The sequence below is a fragment of the Xenopus tropicalis genome, chromosome 6 (genome assembly GCF_000004195.4).
Source record: "Xenopus tropicalis strain Nigerian chromosome 6, UCB_Xtro_10.0, whole genome shotgun sequence".
NCBI classification, from domain to species: Eukaryota; Metazoa; Chordata; class Amphibia; order Anura; family Pipidae; genus Xenopus; species Xenopus tropicalis.
The window spans coordinates 75587334-75608172 of record NC_030682.2 but is presented as its reverse complement, the minus strand read 5'-3'; the positions used below and the strand labels follow the sequence as shown (position 1 = coordinate 75608172).

Sequence of the window (20839 nt, the reverse complement as noted above, 5' to 3'; positions counted from 1 at the left end):
CGTCATAAATACCTGGAATTCTCTACCACTAAGGTAAACAGAAGAAGCTGCTCGAATGAGGGTGAAATGTTTTCAAGAAAAGTCAAAAAGTCCAGTTGCTTTAGACTTAATTATACTACATACTGTATCATGACCTGGATACATGAATATCTTTATAGAAATATCAAGTTAAATCCACACCGAAAGGTATTAAGGCTAAGGACCCACGGATTGCTGCTATTGTGGGCAATAGGAGTCGCCAGTGGAAAGGCTGACACAGCAATTCGGCTTTCTGAAGTTGTGCAAAGTTTCCACCTGCAGACAACTTTGCAAGACTTCGGAAAGCTGAAGCAATGCGTCGGACTTTCCACTGGCGACTCCTATTGTTGCCGGTGGAAAAGCATTTCGGAGCGGTTAGTCATCCACAGTAGCAATGATCTATCATGGGCAACTAACTCGCTTCGTGGGTCCTTAGCCATAGATTACACAGGAAGCATTGAAGAGGTCTTGAGTATATTTCCCCTTTCTGACTGAGATCTCTGACATTCAAAGTTTTAATTTTTTTCAAGAGCGGTAAACTTCTTTTTCACTTTATTATTATTTTATTGTTGTAATGGTCTGTGAAACTGAAAAAAGGATAAAAATCATAAACTGTTGCCAAAGCTGCTTAGAAATGTGTGTTGCTAATCACATACATATTTATTCAGGTTCCAAACCATGCTAACCAAGCAAGTCTAACAAACACTGGGCACAAATATGCCTATGTACACAAAACATGTAGGTCCACGCCTACTGAATAAGAAAAAACAGCATATTAAAACAGACATAGTGACTCTTTGTGGTCAATTATGAAGAAAGAAATCACATGCAGATGTTTATATGCTGATGTCATATTACTACCATTATTACTATTATTATTATGTTGGGTTGAAAACCCCAACATACTGTTCTTCGACTTTAGCTTATTCTTCCGCTTCTTCTTCTTCTTCTTCTTCTTATTCTTAGCGCCCCCCATTTTCTAAACGCTACTCCTCCCACAGTTTTAGGGGTACAACACCCAAACTCTCCACACTTCTTCGCACTATAGCGGAGCAGGTTGCTTGTGCTTTTCTAAGCGATCCGGCCCCCCGTCTTTTTGTGGCGCTGCTCCAAACCCCCCAATTTTCCCATTGACTTTGACAGGGAAGATTTTCAAACTGCTGCCACACTTACAGCTTTGAAGCTACACCCCCCAAACTTGAATAACATAATCATGGGGTCACCCTGAATGAAGCAGCAACATTTGTTGGATGACCCCAAAGTGGGAGGGGCCAACAACAGCCAATCAAAATTTTAATCATTGACTTTAATGGGGAAATCGAAACTGCTGCCAAACTTACAGCTTTGAGGCTACACTCCCCAAACTTGAATCACACAGTCATGGGCTCAGCCTGAATGAAAATAGGATGATTATTGGATGCCCAAAAGTGGGCGGAGCTGTGAACCACCAATCAGATTTTACCTATTGATTTGGCGGAAATTCAATCTGCTGCCATTCTCACAGTATTAACACCAGGGTCCCCAAACTTTTTACACTTGGTCACTAGGGGACTACAGTTTAAGTTTGAAAAGTGGGCGGAGCCACCAACAGCCAATCAAATTTCACCTATTGATTTTTATTGGTTTGATGCCAGATTTTCCAAACTTTGCATAGTCAGTCACTGGGTGACGCATTCAGGGTTTTTTTTTTTTTAAACACAAAGTGGGAGGGGCCAACAACAGCCAATCATATTGTACCCATTGACTTTTATGGGGAAATTGAAACTGCTGCCAAACTTACAGCTTTGAGGTTTCACTCCCCAAACTTGAATCACACCTTCATGGGCTCAGCCTGAATGAAAATATGATGATTGTTGGATGCCCAAAAGTGGGCGGAGATGTGAACAGCCAATCAGATTTTACCTATTGACTTGGCAGAAATCCAACCTGCTGCCATTCTCACAGTAATAACGCCAAACTTTGCAGAGTTAGGCACCAGGTAACTGTGGTTCAAGGTAAGAAAAAGTGGGGGGAGCCACCAACAGCCAATCAGATTTTACCTATGGACTTTCAATGGGGAAATCCAACCTGCTGCCATTCTCACAGTACTAACCCCAGGGTCCCCAAACTTTTCACAGTTGGTCACTAGGGGACTGCAATTTTAGTTTTGAAAAGTGGGCGGAGCCACCAACAGCCAATCAGATTTCACCTATTGAATTTTATTGGTTTGATGCCAGAGTTCGCAAACTTTGCACAGTCAGTCACTGCGTGACTTTGTACTCAAGGTTAGAAAAAGTGGGCGGGTCGCCAAAAGCCAATCACATTTCTTTAATTGTTTTCAGTGGGAAAATTTTAACTGCTGCCATTCTCACATGTTTAATGTCAGGGTCCCCAAACTTTGCACAGTTTGTCACTAGGTGACTATGTTCCAAGTTTATAAAAGTGGGTGGGGCCAACAACAACCAATTAGATTTCACCTATTGATTTTTATTGGTTCGATGCCAGATTTTCCAAACTTTGCACAGTCAGTCACTGGGTGACTACGCAATCAAGGTAAGAAAAAGTGGGCGGAGCCACCAACAGCCAATCAGAGTTTACCTATTGAGTTTCAATGGGGAAATTCAACCTGCTGCCATTCTCACAGTATTAACACCAGGGTCCCCAAATTTTTCACAGTTGGTCACTAGGGGACTGCAATTTTAGTTTTGAAAAGTGGGCGGAGTAACCAACAGCCAATCAAATTTCATGTATTAATTTTTACTGGTTTGATGCCAGATTTTCCAAACTTTGCACAGTCAGTCACTAGGTGACTACGCATTCAAGGTAAGAAAAAGTAGGCGGAGCCACCAACAGCCAATCAGAGTTTACCTATTGAGTTTCAATGGGGAAATTCAATCTGCTGCCATTCTCACAGAATTAACACCAGGGTCCCCAAACTTTTCACAGTTGATCACTAGGGGACTGCAATTTTAGTTTTGAAAAGTGGGTGGAGCCACCAACAGCCAATCAGAGTTTACCTATTGACTTTCAATGGGGAAATCCAACCTGCTGCCATTCTCACAGTACTAACACCAGGGTCCCCAAACTTTTCACAGTTGGTCACTAGAGGACTACAGTTTTAGTTTTGGAAAAGTGGTCGGGGCACCAACAGCCAATCAGATTTCACCTATAGACTTAATATGTTTAAATTTAAACTGCGGCCATTCTTTAAATATTAATACTAAGGTCTCCAAACTTTGCAGAGCTAGTCACCTGGTAACTGCAGTTCAGAGTTAGAAAAAGTGGGTGGAGCCAACAACAGCCAATCAGATTTTACCTATTGATTTTCAATGGGAAATTCAACCTGCTGCCATTCTCACAGTATTAACACCAGGGTCACTAGGGAACTGCCTTTTTAGGTTTTAAAAAGTGGGTGGAGCCACCAACAGCCAATCAGACTTCACCTATTGAATTTTTTGGGTTTATATTTAAAATGTTGCTTTGCTCACACTATTTATGTCAGGGTTCCCAAACAAGTGGGAGGAGCCACCAACAGCCAATCCATTTCCACCCATTAGATTTCCTTGGTTTATATTTAAACTGATGCCATTATTTAAATATTAATTCCAGGGTTGTTAAAGTTTCCAGAGTTAGTCACTGGGTATTTGCCATTCAAAGTTAGAAAAAAGTGGGCGGAGCCACCAACAGCCAATAACATTTCACCTATTTACTTTCTAAGGTGAAGTGTAAAATTCTGTCAGCCTCACAATGAATGCCTGAGTCCCCAAAATTTGCAATGTTGGTCACTGGGGGACTGCAGTTCAAAAATAGGAAAAGTAGGTTGGGCCACTAACAGCCAATCAGATTTCATCCATTTAATTTTATTGGTTTAAATTTAAAATGCTGTCATTCTCACACTATTTATGCCAGGGTGCCCACTGTTTGTCACTGGGTGACTTCGACTCAAGGTTAGAAAAAGTGGGCGGAACCACCAATCACAATTCACCTATTGACTTTTATTGGTGTAATTGCTGCCGTTCTTTAACTCTTAATCCTAGGGTCCCTAAACTTCGCAGAGTTAGTCACTGGGTAACTGCAGTTCCAGGTTAGAAAAAGGGGGTGGAGCCATCAACCGCCAATCAGATGTTGTTGACTTTCAGTGGGGAAATTTAAGTTGCTGCCATGCAGACACTATTAAAACCAGGGTCCCCAAACTTTGCACAGTGGTTTTTACTGTATAACTGTGGGTCCAAGGTCAGAGAAAGTGGGCAGAGCCCATTCAGTGACTTCATGTTTTTCAACCCAACATGAAGTTTGTTCTCAAACTTCCCTTTCTAGTTACTTATATTATTGTTATTATTCATATTATTGTCATATCATTACTATTCCTAGGTAAAAATGGATATAAAATAACTATATTTTGCTTGCCTAAGTATTCATTTATTAGATAAATTAAATATGTGAAAAGCTGAATACATCTGTTTAAAGCTGAATCTTGTAGGACAGGATAGGATATTGACTATTTTTGCTCTCGAACAATCACTGCACAGTGAGACTCGTGGGAAATGTGCTTTTGAATATCAAACTCATTGAGCAATTGATCTAATTGTTTTGATTAAGGGCTCATACTGATGAGTGGACGTTCCTGAGCCCGTGTTGTGTTCTCCTGCATTCCACTGCAGGGGAGCACAGGAAATAATGCATTCCATTCTTCAGTATGTGCTTGTATGGACACAGGCATATGTAAGGGTAAGGCTAATGCCAGACGAGGCGTAGGGCAGATAATATTTAATGAAACTTCAGGCAAGGTGATCCAAATTAAGGCAAGATCCCTTATCCAGAAAACCCCAGGTCACAAACATTTAGGATAACAGCTCCCATACCGTATAACCTAGCACAATAGTGCAAGCTAGAATGCTATATTTAATCTGTAGAAAGCTTTAGCATGCCTAAGTAAACAGCTCTAGAAACAGCCATAGGAATCACTGTCAAAATTAAAGCTTGTTATATTTAAATGGTGGCAAAAAAACTAATTTTTCTACCTGACCTATCTAGAGCCCCAAACCCAGTTACCTGATGTTTATCTGCTCCTCATCCTTCCTCTATTTTAAATCTTGAGTGTTACAATTCAGTTGTAATGTAGAAAAATTCCAAATAAGAAGAGAAAGGCTACTGACCCTACATTATAGGGTGTTATGACTGGTGTGTCTTTGGTCTAGCATTAATTAGCAGCATGATTGAGATATAAAAAAACAGGGTCAGACTGGCCCACCAGAATACCTGGAAAAATTTAGTGGAATCTTGTCCCAGGGGAAAACCATGTTCCCTTCAGAAGCTGACTCAGGAGGATGCACAACAGATACACACTGTTTGTATGTATAACCCTTCAATGTGTGAGGTCACCAACATAGCATTTGAAGAATCTTTATTATCAAATAACTTTTCTGACTGTTTGCCAAGGCCTAATGAGCCCCTAAAGCATGCGTAAGGCAAATGGTCAGGCCTCAAGAAGTTCTATGACTGGTGAGAAAGGTTACCTCACCAGTGAGTCAGAGTCTTTCTATATGAACTACATGGCCAAAAGTATGTAGACATTCCTTCCAATTAGTGGGTTAAGCTATTAAGCCACACCTATTAATTACAGTTGCATACAACTAAGTATTTAGTCATGGCTATGCAAGCAGTCAACCTTAGAAAACTATTTGTAATAGAATGAGATAAACTGAAGAGCTAACTGACTTTTACATATTCTACTATATATATGCCCTGGTCAATCATTCTGTTATTTTTAAAGTAAAAATATTTAACAACAACAATTTATAAGAATTAATTTTGATTTGGTCCCCTATTTGCTATAATATGAAAACAAGTTAATTAGTTGATCTTATATTACATATAATTATTATTATTATTAACATTTATTTATAAAGCACCAACATATTCTGCAGTGCTGTACAAGTGGGTTTCATTCACTGGAAATACAGAGTAACATATAAATCAATCAATAACCGATACAAGAGGTGAAGAGAGCCCTGCCCAAAAGAGCTTACAATCTACTATTGTATATATTTACAGAATGTATACATTCCTTTGAAACCCAGAAAGCTACTGCACTGCTTTTCATACAAAATGCATGGATTAAATGATTATTTTGATTATCTGTTCTTGTCAACAAAAGGTACAGTCCCATCTGCTCTAGCATTGCATATTTATATGCATATGTGCTTTATATTTACATGCTTCTAAATGATTTGTAGCAGTTGAAACAACAGTTATTTAGCCAGGTATGTCTGTATCTTTGAATTTTGTTTCAGGAATTGTTGACAGCCATATTAATTTGTCTCAAATTAAAATTTGCTATTCCTTTACTTTACTTAGATTGTTGTTTGGACCAGTGAACTAGATCCACAGCCTAACTTGCACACAGAAGGCATTCAGTCTCTCCCAATGACAGGAGATTTTGTTAGTGCTAAACACATAGAAAAAAAAAGCATTTCGATATACAACCCTTACATATTTACAAGGGTATGATCCTTCTTTCAAAAAATCAGGGCAGCCAATACTGGGATATCTATATGCAATGTGAAATATTACTTTTTCAGTTGCTATTTCAATGGCATCCTGAATTTTGTTTATTTAAACCAGGGTTTTTCAATGGGACAAAGTCCCAACCAATAAACAAAGGCTGATTTTAGATGGGACTGATTCCTGGCCAGCAGATAAATCAGCCCCAATGCTGGCATCAGCCTTTCCCTGTGTCTGCGCCTGGAGCCACTGGGTCAGCCTAGTGCAGGTACATGGAGTTGATTTTGGTGGAGAAATGCATACTCACTCTCTGTGCGTGCAACTGGGCTAACGCAATAGCTCCGGATGCAGGCACAGGCTGATGACAATGTAGGGGCCAATTCTCAGCCTGCGATTATTCACAGGCGAAGAATCAGTCCCGTCTAGAATTTAACTAGGAATCATATAACATCTTAGGAACTATCCTTTAATTTTTATGAATGGCAGCAGGCACTTTTGGTTCCAGAATGCAAAAAAGCTTCTCAGAAGCCATCCTCTTACCAAAAAGGACATGTGATTAATATGACTATAAATAATTAATTTGTACATGAAATGCAAAAAGATCATAATCACAGGAGGTCAAGAAAATTTTATTAGTATGAACCTAATAGAAAATGTATTCCTAACAGGCCTACAGATCTACAGATGAAGAAATTTAAATAATTTTTTTTTTTTTTTTTTTTTTTACACAAGACATGCCTGATTCCACAGACTAAAAAAAAAACCATGATACTCTAACAAACTGTTTTTCAATTTCTTAGGCTTCCAGTGTAATGCAAACCCACCCTCACCTTACATTGTGAAGTGATATATTATGTCCCTCAGCTTTCCATTAAGGATTGCACACAGATTCTCTGGAAGCAAAGGTACTCCCAGAATCCATCGCTTCACAATGCATCAAGGTGAGGGAGGGGTTGCATTTACAATGGTAACCTAAAAGGAGGTGGGGAACTGGTCCCAGGGAGAAGAGGTTTCCTTTCAATCTGTGAAATCAGCCATGTCTTTGTAACAAAAATACACTTATTTTTGGCAGCCAAAAAAGAGAGAGAGGTTGTATGTTTTCCCTTTAAGTATAGCAGGCAGGTACCTTTAAAAAAAAAAAAAAAAAGTATAGCAGGCAGGTATCGCTCTAAAAGATGGAAGTCCACCTAAGTACTACCCACCTATCAGCTACAGGCAGTGCACTTGCAATAAAGCAGCAGTCTGCTATGGCAGAGCAGGATATTTTGAATAACCAAGTTCTCCTACAGAGATTATCAAACATCCCATATGTTCCACTGCGCTTAGGTCACATACACATCAATTGCATTTTTTAAATACATCCACAGATATGGGTTTGAGCACACACCATGAGCAAGACCTGACCTATAATAATAAAAATCCATGGTGGTGGTGGGGCATATAGTAGGCATACAAAAATACAGCACCTGCATTAGACTGACAAAGTACACAACATTCATGTGTGTTTTACACACTTGCTGAAATATGCCTGTAACAATTTCCTTAAAATCTGTTCACCACTAAAAAGAATAGGTGTTTGTATCAAAGGCTTTAATATAGTTTAACTAAAACCAGCTATGCATAGAAGTTTCAGTGGATATAAAAAGTCTACAAGCCCCTACAAAATGGCAGATTTTTGTTTTACAAAAAGAAAAAATTCAGATAAATCCTGTCAGAACTTATTCAACCTTTACTTTAAAACTGACATCTAAATAAAGCTGAAAACAAATCAGAAACTTTTAAGTGAAAGAAGGAAAAGCAGAAATCATACAAAAGTTGGTTGCATAACTGTGCATACTTTTAATAATTATAGGCCTGTTAATCTGGCATCAGTAGTAGGAAAACTTTTGGAAGGAGTAAGGGATAGGGTACTTGAATACATTGCGGTTCACAATACTATAAGTTTGTGCCAGCATGGTTTTATGTGTAACAGATCTTGCCAGACTAATTTAGTTGCCTTTTATGAGGAGGGGAGCAGGAACCTCGATGCTGGAATGGCAGGTGCTGTCATCTACTTGGACTTTGCAAAAGTGTTTGATACAGTACCTCACAGAAGGTTAATGATCAAATTGAGGACTATTGGCCTAGAACATAATATTTGTAATTTGATAGAGAACTGGCTGAAGGATAGATTACAAAGAGTGGTAGTAAATGGAACATTTTCTAATTGAACCAGTGTTGTTAGTGGAGTACCACAGGGGTCAGTCCTTGGTCCTTTGCTTTTTAACTTGTTTATTAATGATCTGGAGGTCGGCATAGAAAATAGCGTTTCTATTTTTGCTGACGACACTATATTGTGTAAAACTCTAAGTTCCATGCAGGATGCTGCCGCTTTACAGAGCAATTTGACAAAACTGGAAAACTGGGCAGCAAACTGGAAAATGAGGTTCAATGTGGACAAGTGCAAAGTTATACACTTTGGTAGAAATAATATAAACGCGAGCTATCTACTAAATGGTAGTTTTTTGATGTATCCTTAATGGAGAAGGATCTGGGGGTTTTTGTAGATAAGTTGTCTAATTCCTGGCAATGTCATTCGGTGGCTACTAAAGCAAATAAAAGTGCTGTCTTGTATAAAAAAGGGCATTGACTCAAGGGATAAAAACATAATTTTACCTCTTTATAGGTCTCTGGTAAGGCCTCACCTTGAGTATGCGGTGCAGTTTTGGGCTCCAGTTCCTTAAGAAGGATATTAATGAGCTGGAGAGAGTGCTGAGACTAAATTGGTAAAGGGGATGGAAGATTTAAGCTATGAGGTTAGACTGTCGAGGTTGGGGTTGTTTTCTCTGCAAAAGAGGAGCTTGCGAGGGGACATGATTACTCTGTACAAATACATTAGAGGGGATTATAGGCAGATAAGGGGTGTTCTTTTTTCCCATAAAAGCAATCAACGCACCAGATGCCACCCCTTTAGATTAGAGGAACGGAGCTTCCATTTGATGCAGCGTAAGTGGTTTTTCACGGTGAGGGTAGCGAGGTTGTGGAATGCCCAGTGATGTTGTAATGGCAGATTCTGTTAATGCCTTTAAGAGGGGTCTGGATGAGTTCTTGAACAAGCACAATATCCAAAGCTATTGTGATACTAATATCTACAGTTAGTATTAATGTTTTTATATATTTTTTATGTATGTGTTAGTATAGATTGGTAAGTATAGGTTGTGTGTGCTGGGTTTACTTGGAAGGGTTGAACTTGATGGAATTTTTTCAACCCTATGTAACTATGTATGTAATTATGGATGTGGCTACATTCAGAATCAACAAATCACATTCAGTCTCACTGAACTCAGATAAAGTTTGGCTGTTCCTCTTTGTCTCATACTCTAAAAGACATGGTCCACAAAGAAATGTTAAAACATGAAAGGGATGTCATCATTGAAAGATTTCAGTCAAGATTGGGGTACATTCATTCAGTGAAGACAATCATCAACAATTGGAGAAAATATGGCTCAACAGTGACCTGCAGAGATTTATTGGCAAATACTGGTTGTTCCCCTGCATGTGAACTGACAGTGGATGGGAAGTGCATTGCACCAAGAGAAGCGTGCCACCTGTGCCAAGACCAATCATGAGCGAACCATGGGGGGGGGGGGCGGTTTAAGGCACAGAGTAAAAAAGGTACGTGCCTAGAGATTCTTTGGCAATGGATAAACACACAAATCAGCCAATCCAATGGCCTACACTGGCTCCTGTGCATGTGGGCACTGTGTCAGCCTTGGGGCAGACTTAGAAGCTAGAGGAGAATCAGCCCTGTGTGGCTGTAGCCTTAAGTTACACGTACCAATAACATGTACACATACATGTACCAATTAAAATCGTATGAAACCTAAATTTTTGGACCTTGTGTGGGCTCCAAATAGTTGTCCCAATAATTTTCGTACCATGGTAATGTAAGGTTTAGTTGATTGGCCAGGTTAGAAAATTTCAGTCGACTAACAAAAAAATCTGCAACGTATTGTGAATCGTGTAATATCCTTGGGGGGACCTACAATGGAAGTCACTTTTGTATGATTGGTGTCTGCCAAGTATTTAATGTTCAGAACATCCTCCAATTTGTATTTTAAGTGCTTTATCCTACAATCGTTCCATTTAACCTTTTTAGTGCCACAGGACGTAGAATCTACGTCCTATGTATCAAAGTACCTAAGTGCCACAGGACGTAGATTCTACGTCCTGCTGCACTTCCGGGTTTGAGAGCGGAGAAACGGCTTTTAAAGCCGTTCCTTCGCTCCCCACTTGTTCCCCAGCCTCTAGACAACAGTCAGAGGGGGGGAACGAGTGGCCCCTGGGTCGCGATCACCCAGGGGCCCCATAGGACATACCTGCCATCCACGTGGCTTTCCCTGCAGTTCCTCTCCCTTCTGCAGCTTCCCCCTCTGGCCCCCCTGCTTCCTGAACCGCCCCCTCACATGAGCTGCTGCTGCTGCTGTGCCAGATCGTGTTTCTCCTGCAGATCCTCAACTAGACCTCAAGTAAGTGGCAAATACACACACAAACACACAATCACACACTTGTACTCACACTTACACACACAAACATGCATTTTTGGGAGGTTTTCACACATTCATATCACTTACAGCACTTAGAGAAAACTCACACTTGCTTGCACACTCACACACATGCACACAAAACACATTTTACCTAATGTACACACACACTTACACACATGTAATTTTTTTTTTTTAATCGCATCGTTTTTATTCTTGCCTGAAAAAAATGTTTTATTGCCATTGCGGATAGTGTATTCGCTAACCGCACTGCACAATAACTTTTGTGTATTATTTTGGTGTTTCTACTACATTTTCTGTGATTTTGGTGCATTTTTGGGTATTTTATTGCATTTTTAGCCATTTTATTGCATTTTCAGTTATGCATAGTTGTTGTTCGCTTGACTTTGTCTGTAAAACTTATTTGCCCCAGCCAAAATACTCACTGTTATTCTGCCCGCAGATATTATTAGGCAAAAAAAAATGATTTTAGTGATTTTTTTTTATTTTGATCAATTTTATTGCTTTTTACATTGTTCTTTGTTACTTGTCTTTGCACATGGACATTTTGTCTCCTGTATTTCAATTTGGCATCCTCTGTACCCCACATAGTTTGGTAAATCTATTCATATTGAGCATCAAACTGTTCAGTAGACTAGTGGCGTTCATAGTTAGAATGTTTTATGTTGGTACGTTACTAAATGTCGGGTACATAATGGGGCAACATGCAAGCTTTGTGACAATTTTCAGAAATGTCACAAAAACTGTTCAGTTTAGTATAGCATTGTAATTTGGTAGTTTGCAGTAGAAAGTTTTATTTACCCATTTTTGTTTTGTCAGAATGTGTACTTTCAGAAAATATATGGTTTTCTAGGGTCTCTGTACTGTTAGGGGGTCGTATGGCACATAATACACATACCGGGTGGAAAAACTGCATGAGCCGAAGCATCTTATGTGAAAATTCATATGCACTATTTTTACTTGGGTGCCCCTGTACCCCACATAGTTTGGTAAATCTATGCATATAGGGCATCAAACTGTTCAGTAGACCCCTGGCGTTCATATTTAGAATGTTTTATGTTGATACGGTACAAAATGTGGAGGTACATAATGGGGTAAAATGCAAGCTTTGTGACAATTTTCAGAAATGTAAAAAAAAACGTTCTGTTTAGCATAGCTTTGTAGTTTGGTAGTTTGCAGTAGAAAGATGTATTTACCCATTTTTGTTTTGTCAGATTGTGTACTTTTGGAAAATGTATAGTTTTCTAGGGTCTCCTTACTGTTAGGGGGTCTTATGGCACATAATGAACATGCCGGTAGCTTATATTGCAGTGTATACACTTTGTATGCACTAACTTCCTTTTGGGGTCTCTAAATGCCAGATAAATTGGTGATCCTATGCACAATGGGCATCAAACTGTTCAGTGGACGCTTGGCTTTCATACTTAGGGTGTGTTCTTTTGGTACCTAATGTTATGTGGGAGATAAGGTGCTTGAAAGTGGAAGATTTGATGTGATTTTCAGGTATTCATCAAAACCAACAATTTTGGGAAAGCATTGCGACTCTGTAGTTTGGAGTAGAAAGACATGGGTACCAATTTTGAATTCGCCCGAATGTGTACTTTCCAAAAATATATGGTTTTGGGGGGTCAATGTATTTTTTGTGTTTTTACCCCACAGAAAATGCAGTAAATGTGTTGAATTTTCAGTAGCTAAAATAGATCTCCGGGGCAATTTGTATGTACTAACTTCCTTTTGGGGTTTCTAAATTCCAGATACATCGGTGATCCTAAGCACAATGGGCATCAAACCATTCAGTGGACCCTTGGCTTTCATATTTAGGATGTGTTTTTTTGGTACCTAATATTATGTGGGAGATATGATGCTTGAAAGTGGAAGATTTGAGACGATTTTTTTGAATTTTCATAATTTTTTATAGAAAATGCTAAATTCAGTAAAGCATTGCCGTTTGGTACTTAGGAGTTGGAAGACATAGTTACCCATTTCGGATTCATCAGAATGTGTTTTCAAAAATGTATGGTTTCCTGGGGTAAACCTAATGTTCCAGGATTTTTGGCTTTGGAATGTAAAGTATGCCGTATTCTGCTGTAATGCTTTGAAAATTCAGTAATTTACTGCTGGGAGTTTTTGATCTATAGAAGTCAGAAATCTCAATAAAACTATACATATCAGGTATTGGCACGTTCGGGAGACATGAGGCTTTCCAAATCAGTTGAATTTTTGTCCATAAAATAAAATATTTCTGGTATAAATCCCCATATCATGAAAAATAGCATTTTTTCTTTTTTTTTTTTATGTATTTCAAGCTCTAAATCTGGTTCCAGAAGTGGAAATACACATATTTGGAAAAGTTCAGGTTCTCCTGAAAAAAACAATATATAGTTTGCCTACCTAAACTTAACCCTGCCCCCAGTAAAAGCCTCTAAACTGAGAGAGCACAGAATGTTTACAAAACGTCTGGCACTGAGGGGAACAGAAATGTCAAATTCTGCTGGCACTTAAAGGGTTAAACATACAACAAAATCTGTATGTATGTGTATGGTCACCTTTACAGTCTGCCTTGGGAAGCAGTGCCAGGTAAATAACGATTGACCGCTTGGGTTTTCCGCTACAGCACAGAAGTGGTCAAAACAACACGTGCCTATAATTGCATATTCCTTAATTTAATTTTTTCTGCAGTAGTGTTACTAAAAAAAAAAAAAAGAAAAATACACTATTTTGGTGGTGGAGTTGGCAAAGTATCTTGAAGGTATTTTGGCTACATATTTTAAGTCAATAAAATTTAGCCTAGACATTTAGCCTAATCAATAACAATTACATATAACAACTACAAGTTACGTGGGAAGTTGTGATTCACATGAAAACTACAGCAGATAACAGAAATCTCCTTTACCCTTGCTGTATGGCATACCCAGTGTTGCAAACATGTTGTCTCTCAGCGCTATTGATTTGACAAAGAGGAAAGCATTTACGTGACCTCAAATACAACAAATAATTCCTGTGCTGCTGACAGCCATCCATCTTTTGGGCAACAGTACATCATGCCCTGACTCAACATCCATTGTACTCAGCAAATAGCCCCAGCATTTCAAGGTGGACTGAAACCACTACCTACTTAAGACTGGCATGTTGCACATCTCAGAACCAAGGCATTTCAGGATTTTCAGGATTAACAAGGTTTAGCAAAAGAGGACACAAATTAAAAGATGAAACACAGAAACATACAAACTGCAGAGTACTGTATAATCCAGGCTAATATGGGCGCTTATAAAACTTACATCTTGTAAAAAAAAAAAAAAAACAACAACACTAAGTTCAGTGGCCAAAATACATATAATATAGTAGTTATATTCAAGCTTACAAAAAAAAGTTGAAGAAGAACAAAGGTTGATGCCACTCCTGTGATTTAGAATAATAAAGCCATTAGCAGCACAGAAGGCCAAATGAGCAAAGAGCAAAGAATTCTTTTAGGGAACCCAGGACCAACAGACCTGTGTTTAAGTGCTCAGTATCTGTTTGCACATACAGTACACTGTTTAAATGACAACTGTTGCTATGAAAACACATAGGTATCATGCAGAACTTGTTTTCAATGAGGCACACACAATGCAAAATCAACAGTTTTCCAGGGTTAAATGCAGATCAAAGTTTTATTATGAAGACAAATCAGAAAATGCAATACTGCATTGTGGGAAACAAGTCAGAAATAAGGAAAATGCCAGCATCCAAACAGATAAATTTGCCAGCACCTTTTCCAATGTGAGCATTTTAGGTGGCCTCATGCGCTTAAGAATGTGCCACACATCAACAAATTGCACTATTTAAAACTTCAAGATCACTGATTTCACTAACAGAACTGAGATTATATCAACTGTTTGATTATTTTTTTTTTTTTACATACTGCAGTGAGACCCATACACTTTTAAAGACTTTTAAACCCTATGCAGCTTTTCAATGAGAATGTATTGCAATGTATTCTTGTGTAGAGCAACCACAGACCCACAAATGCAGTGTGATCTAACCAAGTACCAGGGCAAATTGCAGACTTCAGCAACATCTAATTTAGTCACCAAGAAGTGCATACTGCTTGTCTGTACAGAGGTCGACCGAAATGATTTCTATGCAACCTGTTTGTATATATTCTTATATACTGTATCTGCAAAATACAATGTATAAATAAAGATGGAGGTAAGAATTGTGGTACAGTATTAACATCGGAATTGGTATTAACTAGCTTTATATATAATTATATATCAATTTGCACAGAATTATTATGTGATCAAATGTATTTTTCTTTTCATGCAAATGGCAATGTTTGAACTCCTAAGTGGCATGGCCATGTAGTCAATTTTAAGGCTACCAATTCAGATATCTTTTATATTTAGGACAAAGGTGTCTGTCTTACAATACAATATAGAGAATAGCCACCTTTTAGAATTTCAAGAACAGATACCAGAAAGAACTCTTGCCTTTTGGGTGGTGGTGCCTCAGTAGTTTTTATTAGGTCTGTGTCTTACTAGTTACGACCAAGTTGGAACATTACCAGAGAGGTGACAAAACATTCTGTCTTTAGGAGGGGATTTTATTTCAGTTCTATTCTTGCTTCCTACCTTTGCCATTTTGATCTATGTAAGGAGAGGACTTGACTTGACTATGGGCTCACATATGGTAGAAACAGGTCGGTGCTGCTAACCATAAGGCTGATGCCACACGTGACGTATTTTCTCAGCCTAAAAACGCTGCACAAGCCACACAGCCCCTGACTATGGCGTTTTTCAGCCTAGTACTGGTGACGTAGCAAATCCCGTTTCCATGGTGCCAATAGTGCAAAATAGTAAAAAACGCTTTGTATTTCAGCTAGGTCTGGCAGCTGCCTTTGTGTATACATAGGAATAGCTTGCTTTGCAAATACTGGCGTATTTCAGCCAACGCTTGAAAAATCCGTGCTAAGGCGTTTTCTAGCGTATTTCCGCATTGTATGGTTTGCTTCGAGTCTTTTCAAGTTATTTCTATGGATGATGATATCGGGCGTTTTTCAGCCGCTGAGAGAATTAGAAAATACGCAGCGTAAAAACGCCACGTGTGGCATCAGCCTAATGGAACATGCCAGCACCATTCCAGTACAATTTGGCCTAATAGCAACTACTAAGGCACCCACATTTTCTGAAAGAACAGTAGGCACAAATTTTCTATACTACTGCCTATTGTTCCAGGGCTATTCTGTCAAATATATTTAATGCTGCATTTTATATGTTACATATGTTTGGAATACATAACATACAAATATTTTACAGGTACACCTTTACTTATTTCCTGCATACAGAAATATTTTTTTTACTGCACAGTTATTAAGAATGGTTACAAGTCATGTATATTTATTAAGCTTCATTAATCTATACTTAAGTATGATGACAGAGCATTCTCATGATAGGTAGTTGAATTATTGATATTATACAGTATACAGCTGTCCATGCAGAAAGGCATGCGACTTTCTGTACACTAAAGCATTTTCTTAAGGTGCCTGGAATACACAATTCACTAGAAAAAAGGTAAGGCCATGCCTAACAAACCAGGCACATTTAATATCTTCTCAGTAATTGCGTTTAAAGAACAATTAAATTGGGTCTAATATTAAGGTGTTCTATCGACATGCAAGGCATTACTTACCCTACATTTTCTGACTGTGTCAGACACTGGCAGCACAAAAATAATCTGACTAAAGGTGGCCATACATATAACAATTCCAATCTTTCCTGCGACTATTGGCCTTCAACGGCGCCAAACTGACGAGATGACCGATATCCAAGGCTTTCGCGATATTGGTCATCTCGTCAATCCACAATATACACACCAAATAACTGATCAATTCACTTTGATCAGTTCAGACCAAAAACAATTGCAAAATTAGTAAATATATTTCACTAGTTACAGCAAGTGCTGAGCAACACCATAAAGGCCGATATGGATGGTGCCGTCAGTCGCAATCCTTGTGACACACTCTGCAATCTATATAACAATGGTGTGAGCTGGCACCTTGTGACTCACACAGAGATGCAATGCTACTTCTTAGATCAATGTTTATAGTTCTTGGATCTGACAAGGCAGTCCGAAGTTAAGCTGGCCATACAGGCACCGATGATATCGTATGAAACCTTGTTTCATACAATATTTCAGTGCTTGTATAGTGGACCAACGAGACAACAGATATTGCAAAGGCTGCGGATATTGGTGGTCTTGTCGATCATCCAGGTTAAAAGATTTGATTGGGCACCATTGAAGGCACCCCCAAACAAAAAATGCATTCAGGGCTGAATTGGCAGATGGAGGTATAATTCCTATTGTTTCTACCTCCACATCTGACGATTCAGCCCTGAAAGTCAGTGGGGGAAACTAACTAACCGATGGTCGCAGGAAAGATCAGAATTGCTATGTGTATGGCCACCTTTAGCCATATGAAAATAACAGTAACACTTGTAAGGTGGGTGGGCCAAATTGTGTTGATTCCAATTTATGTGCCCTATGGCCAAAAATTAGATCACAACAGGAGGTTATGTAGATCTGCATCAACAACCTAATATGTTCTTTGGCAGCCAATTTTCAAAACTATGCAACAGATACCTGCCCAATGCTTGATCAAATGACAGGTAGGCCATAGCTTTAGTTGGTGTGTGTCTGGTCAATAAGCTGTGAGGTCAACAGCCAACGTTGGCCCAATTTATCTTGGCATACAGCCGGTTAAATTAATCAATGTCTATAACTGGGGCAGGCCTAAATGTAAAACAGCAGCTAGGCACCGCACTCTGTAAAGTTACATAGTGTAGCCAACCTATACCTCTCTAGCTGTGGAACAACTCCTGGTGTAGGGGGTTGCAATGAGTTTTAGTTCACCTGAGCTGGAGGGTAGCAGTTGCCATTGCTGAATGAAGCAAGCGGAAAGGGTTAAGCTGTAGGAGAACGACCATGGACTATGGAACTCGTTCCAGTACTTTCACTATTGCCTGGCACGCTATGAGTATGACTGTCGCTGTCAAAGCTGGATGGGTTTAATGTGAGTCCTGCTAGGGTAGTTCTGCTGCCTTCTTACCAATAACGGCCAATCCCCTAAGCAGCACTTAGTGCCAATCACCTGCTGTGAACTGAGTGGCTAAAACAACCACACACTTACCGGCAAGTCCACACTGACATCCGTCCCGTCCAACAATTGCACTTTACAGCTCAGCACCGATTTACTTTCACCTGCCGCAGGGATGTGGACCACAGCTCCTCCGCTAAACATCGGGGGAGGTAGCAGGGTCGGGGGTGGGTAAAACCCCACACCACCAGGGGAAGCAGAAGCGCCAACTGCCTTCATCCCTCCGTCCCTTTCATCTCTCCCACGAAATCTAGCGCCACCTCGGCCTCCAGCTGCTGCTCTCCCGCCGTGCCGCTGCATCGAGCGCCGGCCAAAGGTCCTTCGCAGGAACCGCAGCATCCTCCTTCACCTCCCTCTTCCCTCCTCCCTCTTTATCCCTCTCCTCCTCTTCCTGGGTAATAATGCTGTGCGCTCCTCCGCCACAGCCCCTGGGTGAGCTACAGCGGCCCCAGTGCCGGGCCAGGAGAGACTGAGGGAACGTTGCGTTTAGCCCTCTCTTACTCACTCCCCCAGACTTTCTCACACGTGTCCGGCTCCACAGGGCGCTGGGAATAAGTCCTTCTAACGAACACTTCTTATGCAGTGCGGACAATAGCACAATCCAATAAACACCATCAAATCCACGATCCTCCTTGCTTTTCTTGTCGTGACAAAGTTTATAAGAGTGATGTGCTCGTTGAGTAGCAGTTCAGCAGTGTAAAGGACACCGCTGCAGAGACACAGCACCAGCCTCCTGTTGTACATGCAAAGAAAAGACAGGGATCCCAACACTGACCAGCAGCCTGGCACTTACACCATCCTTATCAGCACCCAGGTTATAACTAGTCTCCTTCACAGAAAGGGAGGCTGCCGTCTCCTCACCATTCCCTGCAATATGCGAGGAAAATAGCACGCAGTAGGACTAATATGCTGCACAGCCAAGGTAAAAGAAATCCCAGCACTTGCTGCTTCTGCTGCCTTATCCTCTCGCGACTGTCCTAAATGCGTACAGTTGTTGCTGATTATTTTTCTTGAAAAATACCAAGAGATTCCCTTTTTCCGTCTTTCTCCTTGGCTTCCCATGCACTTGTTGGATCTCGTCTCTTCCTCTTAGTCTTGCAAACTGGAAGGACTCAGACATAGGTTTGTTTAGTTTCCCCTCCCTCACTCCTCCTCCTTCTCCTCCTTCTCTTGTGTCGTTTTCTTTCCCCTTTTCCCCGTGTCTCCTCCCTCCAGTGTAGTTTGGCTCGTTTCCCAGCTATTTTATTGACAAGGAGCCGGCAGGTGTTTTAAGCCCCAGCAGTGGCGATGGTGGCTAGTGATAAGAAGGTTACTTCTCAGCTGACTCACTGCAAAGAACAGCTTTCTGTTACCTAAGGATTATATGTCCTGCAATTGCTGCTGAGCTACAGGTTAACACACCTGGCAGCTCTAACCATCCTGCTGAAAACTATTTTAGTGTTCAAAAAACAATCATATACAGACATTGCTTTGTGTGCTGAAAGTTGTGCTTTAAATGCATGTCACCTTGGCTCAGTAGTTGGCATTTCTGCCTTGCAAAATTGTTTTAGAGTCCTTGCAAATTGTAGCAGTAAATTATTTTTCGTAAACATACACTGAAACTGCTATTTGGTCAGTGCCCTTACTTGCCCAATGTCCGACTGGCTTACCAGTGTACCAGATAGGGTTGCCATGTTTCTGGAAAAAATTACAGTACATCCTATATTCTTTATCTTCCTTCCCTATTAACATTGACAGCAAGCATAATTTTTACCAGCAAAATACTGGCCATGTGGCAACAGCTGTATTAGAGTAGATAGCCCAGGAACTAGTAGGCTCCAGCCAAGGAAAATCCTCACCAGCCTATGTCTATTTTCAACATGGACCTATATAAAAAAAACACACCATTTGGCATGCTCTATATATTATTGAGGACTCCTCAATTTTCCCTTTCCCTGCTGTTCTTCACTGAAGACTTGACTTTTACTTCCATAGTTGCCATTTGAGATCATCACCATGTCATTATATCAACCACTGAGTATTAGGCTGCCTCTACCTACAGAGAAGATGGCCACAAACTCTGCTACTACTTTGCCATGCTGCATCTGTAGCAGCCCATCCACTTTGTAGTGACCTCAATCTAGCCGCACATCACCAACTCAAAGGGTAAGGTCAACCAACCACTTTGCCATGCTGCTTCCTTAGCAGCCCATCCTCATAGCCATAAAACCCCAACACAGAGGGCAAGCTTACCCAACCACTTTGACATGCTGCTATCACAATAGCCATTAACCCTTTTACTGCCAGCCATTTTGGTCAAAGCGGAACTTGTATTGCCAGACAGTTTTTGAACATTTTGCACTGTTTCACTTTAGGGGCCTTTCCTCGGGGGGACTTTTAGTTTACCAAGGAAAACAATATATCGTTTTTTTCAGAACAACCTAAGCTTTCAAAATATGGTAGAATTTTTGTGTAATTCCAATTCTGTAACAAGATATAGGCTTCTAAATGTCTAAAAATGCAAAAAAAATCAAATTTTCCATAATATAATCACACATACTAGAAACAAAAATTATTTTATGCACGAATATACAACTGATTTGGAAAGTCCCATGTCTCCTGAACGTGCCAATACCAAATATATATAGTTTTATGGAGATTTCTCACTTGTATAGGTCAAAAA

At 39.9% G+C, this 20839-nt stretch overlaps 1 protein-coding gene across 2 annotated transcripts in view; it reads right to left on the bottom strand.

Moving 5' to 3' along the window:
* epb41l4b (erythrocyte membrane protein band 4.1 like 4B) overlaps positions 1-19339 on the bottom strand; it is a 179845-nt gene extending 160506 nt beyond the window's left edge. For both annotated transcript variants that reach the window (XM_031904419.1, XM_018094865.2), the window contains exon 1: positions 18211-19339. In XM_031904419.1, coding sequence (XP_031760279.1) covers positions 18211-18516 — 306 coding nt within the window. In that variant the 5' untranslated portion in view covers positions 18517-19339. The remainder of the gene's footprint in view (positions 1-18210) is intronic.
* Between the last annotated feature and the right edge of the window lie 1500 nt (positions 19340-20839).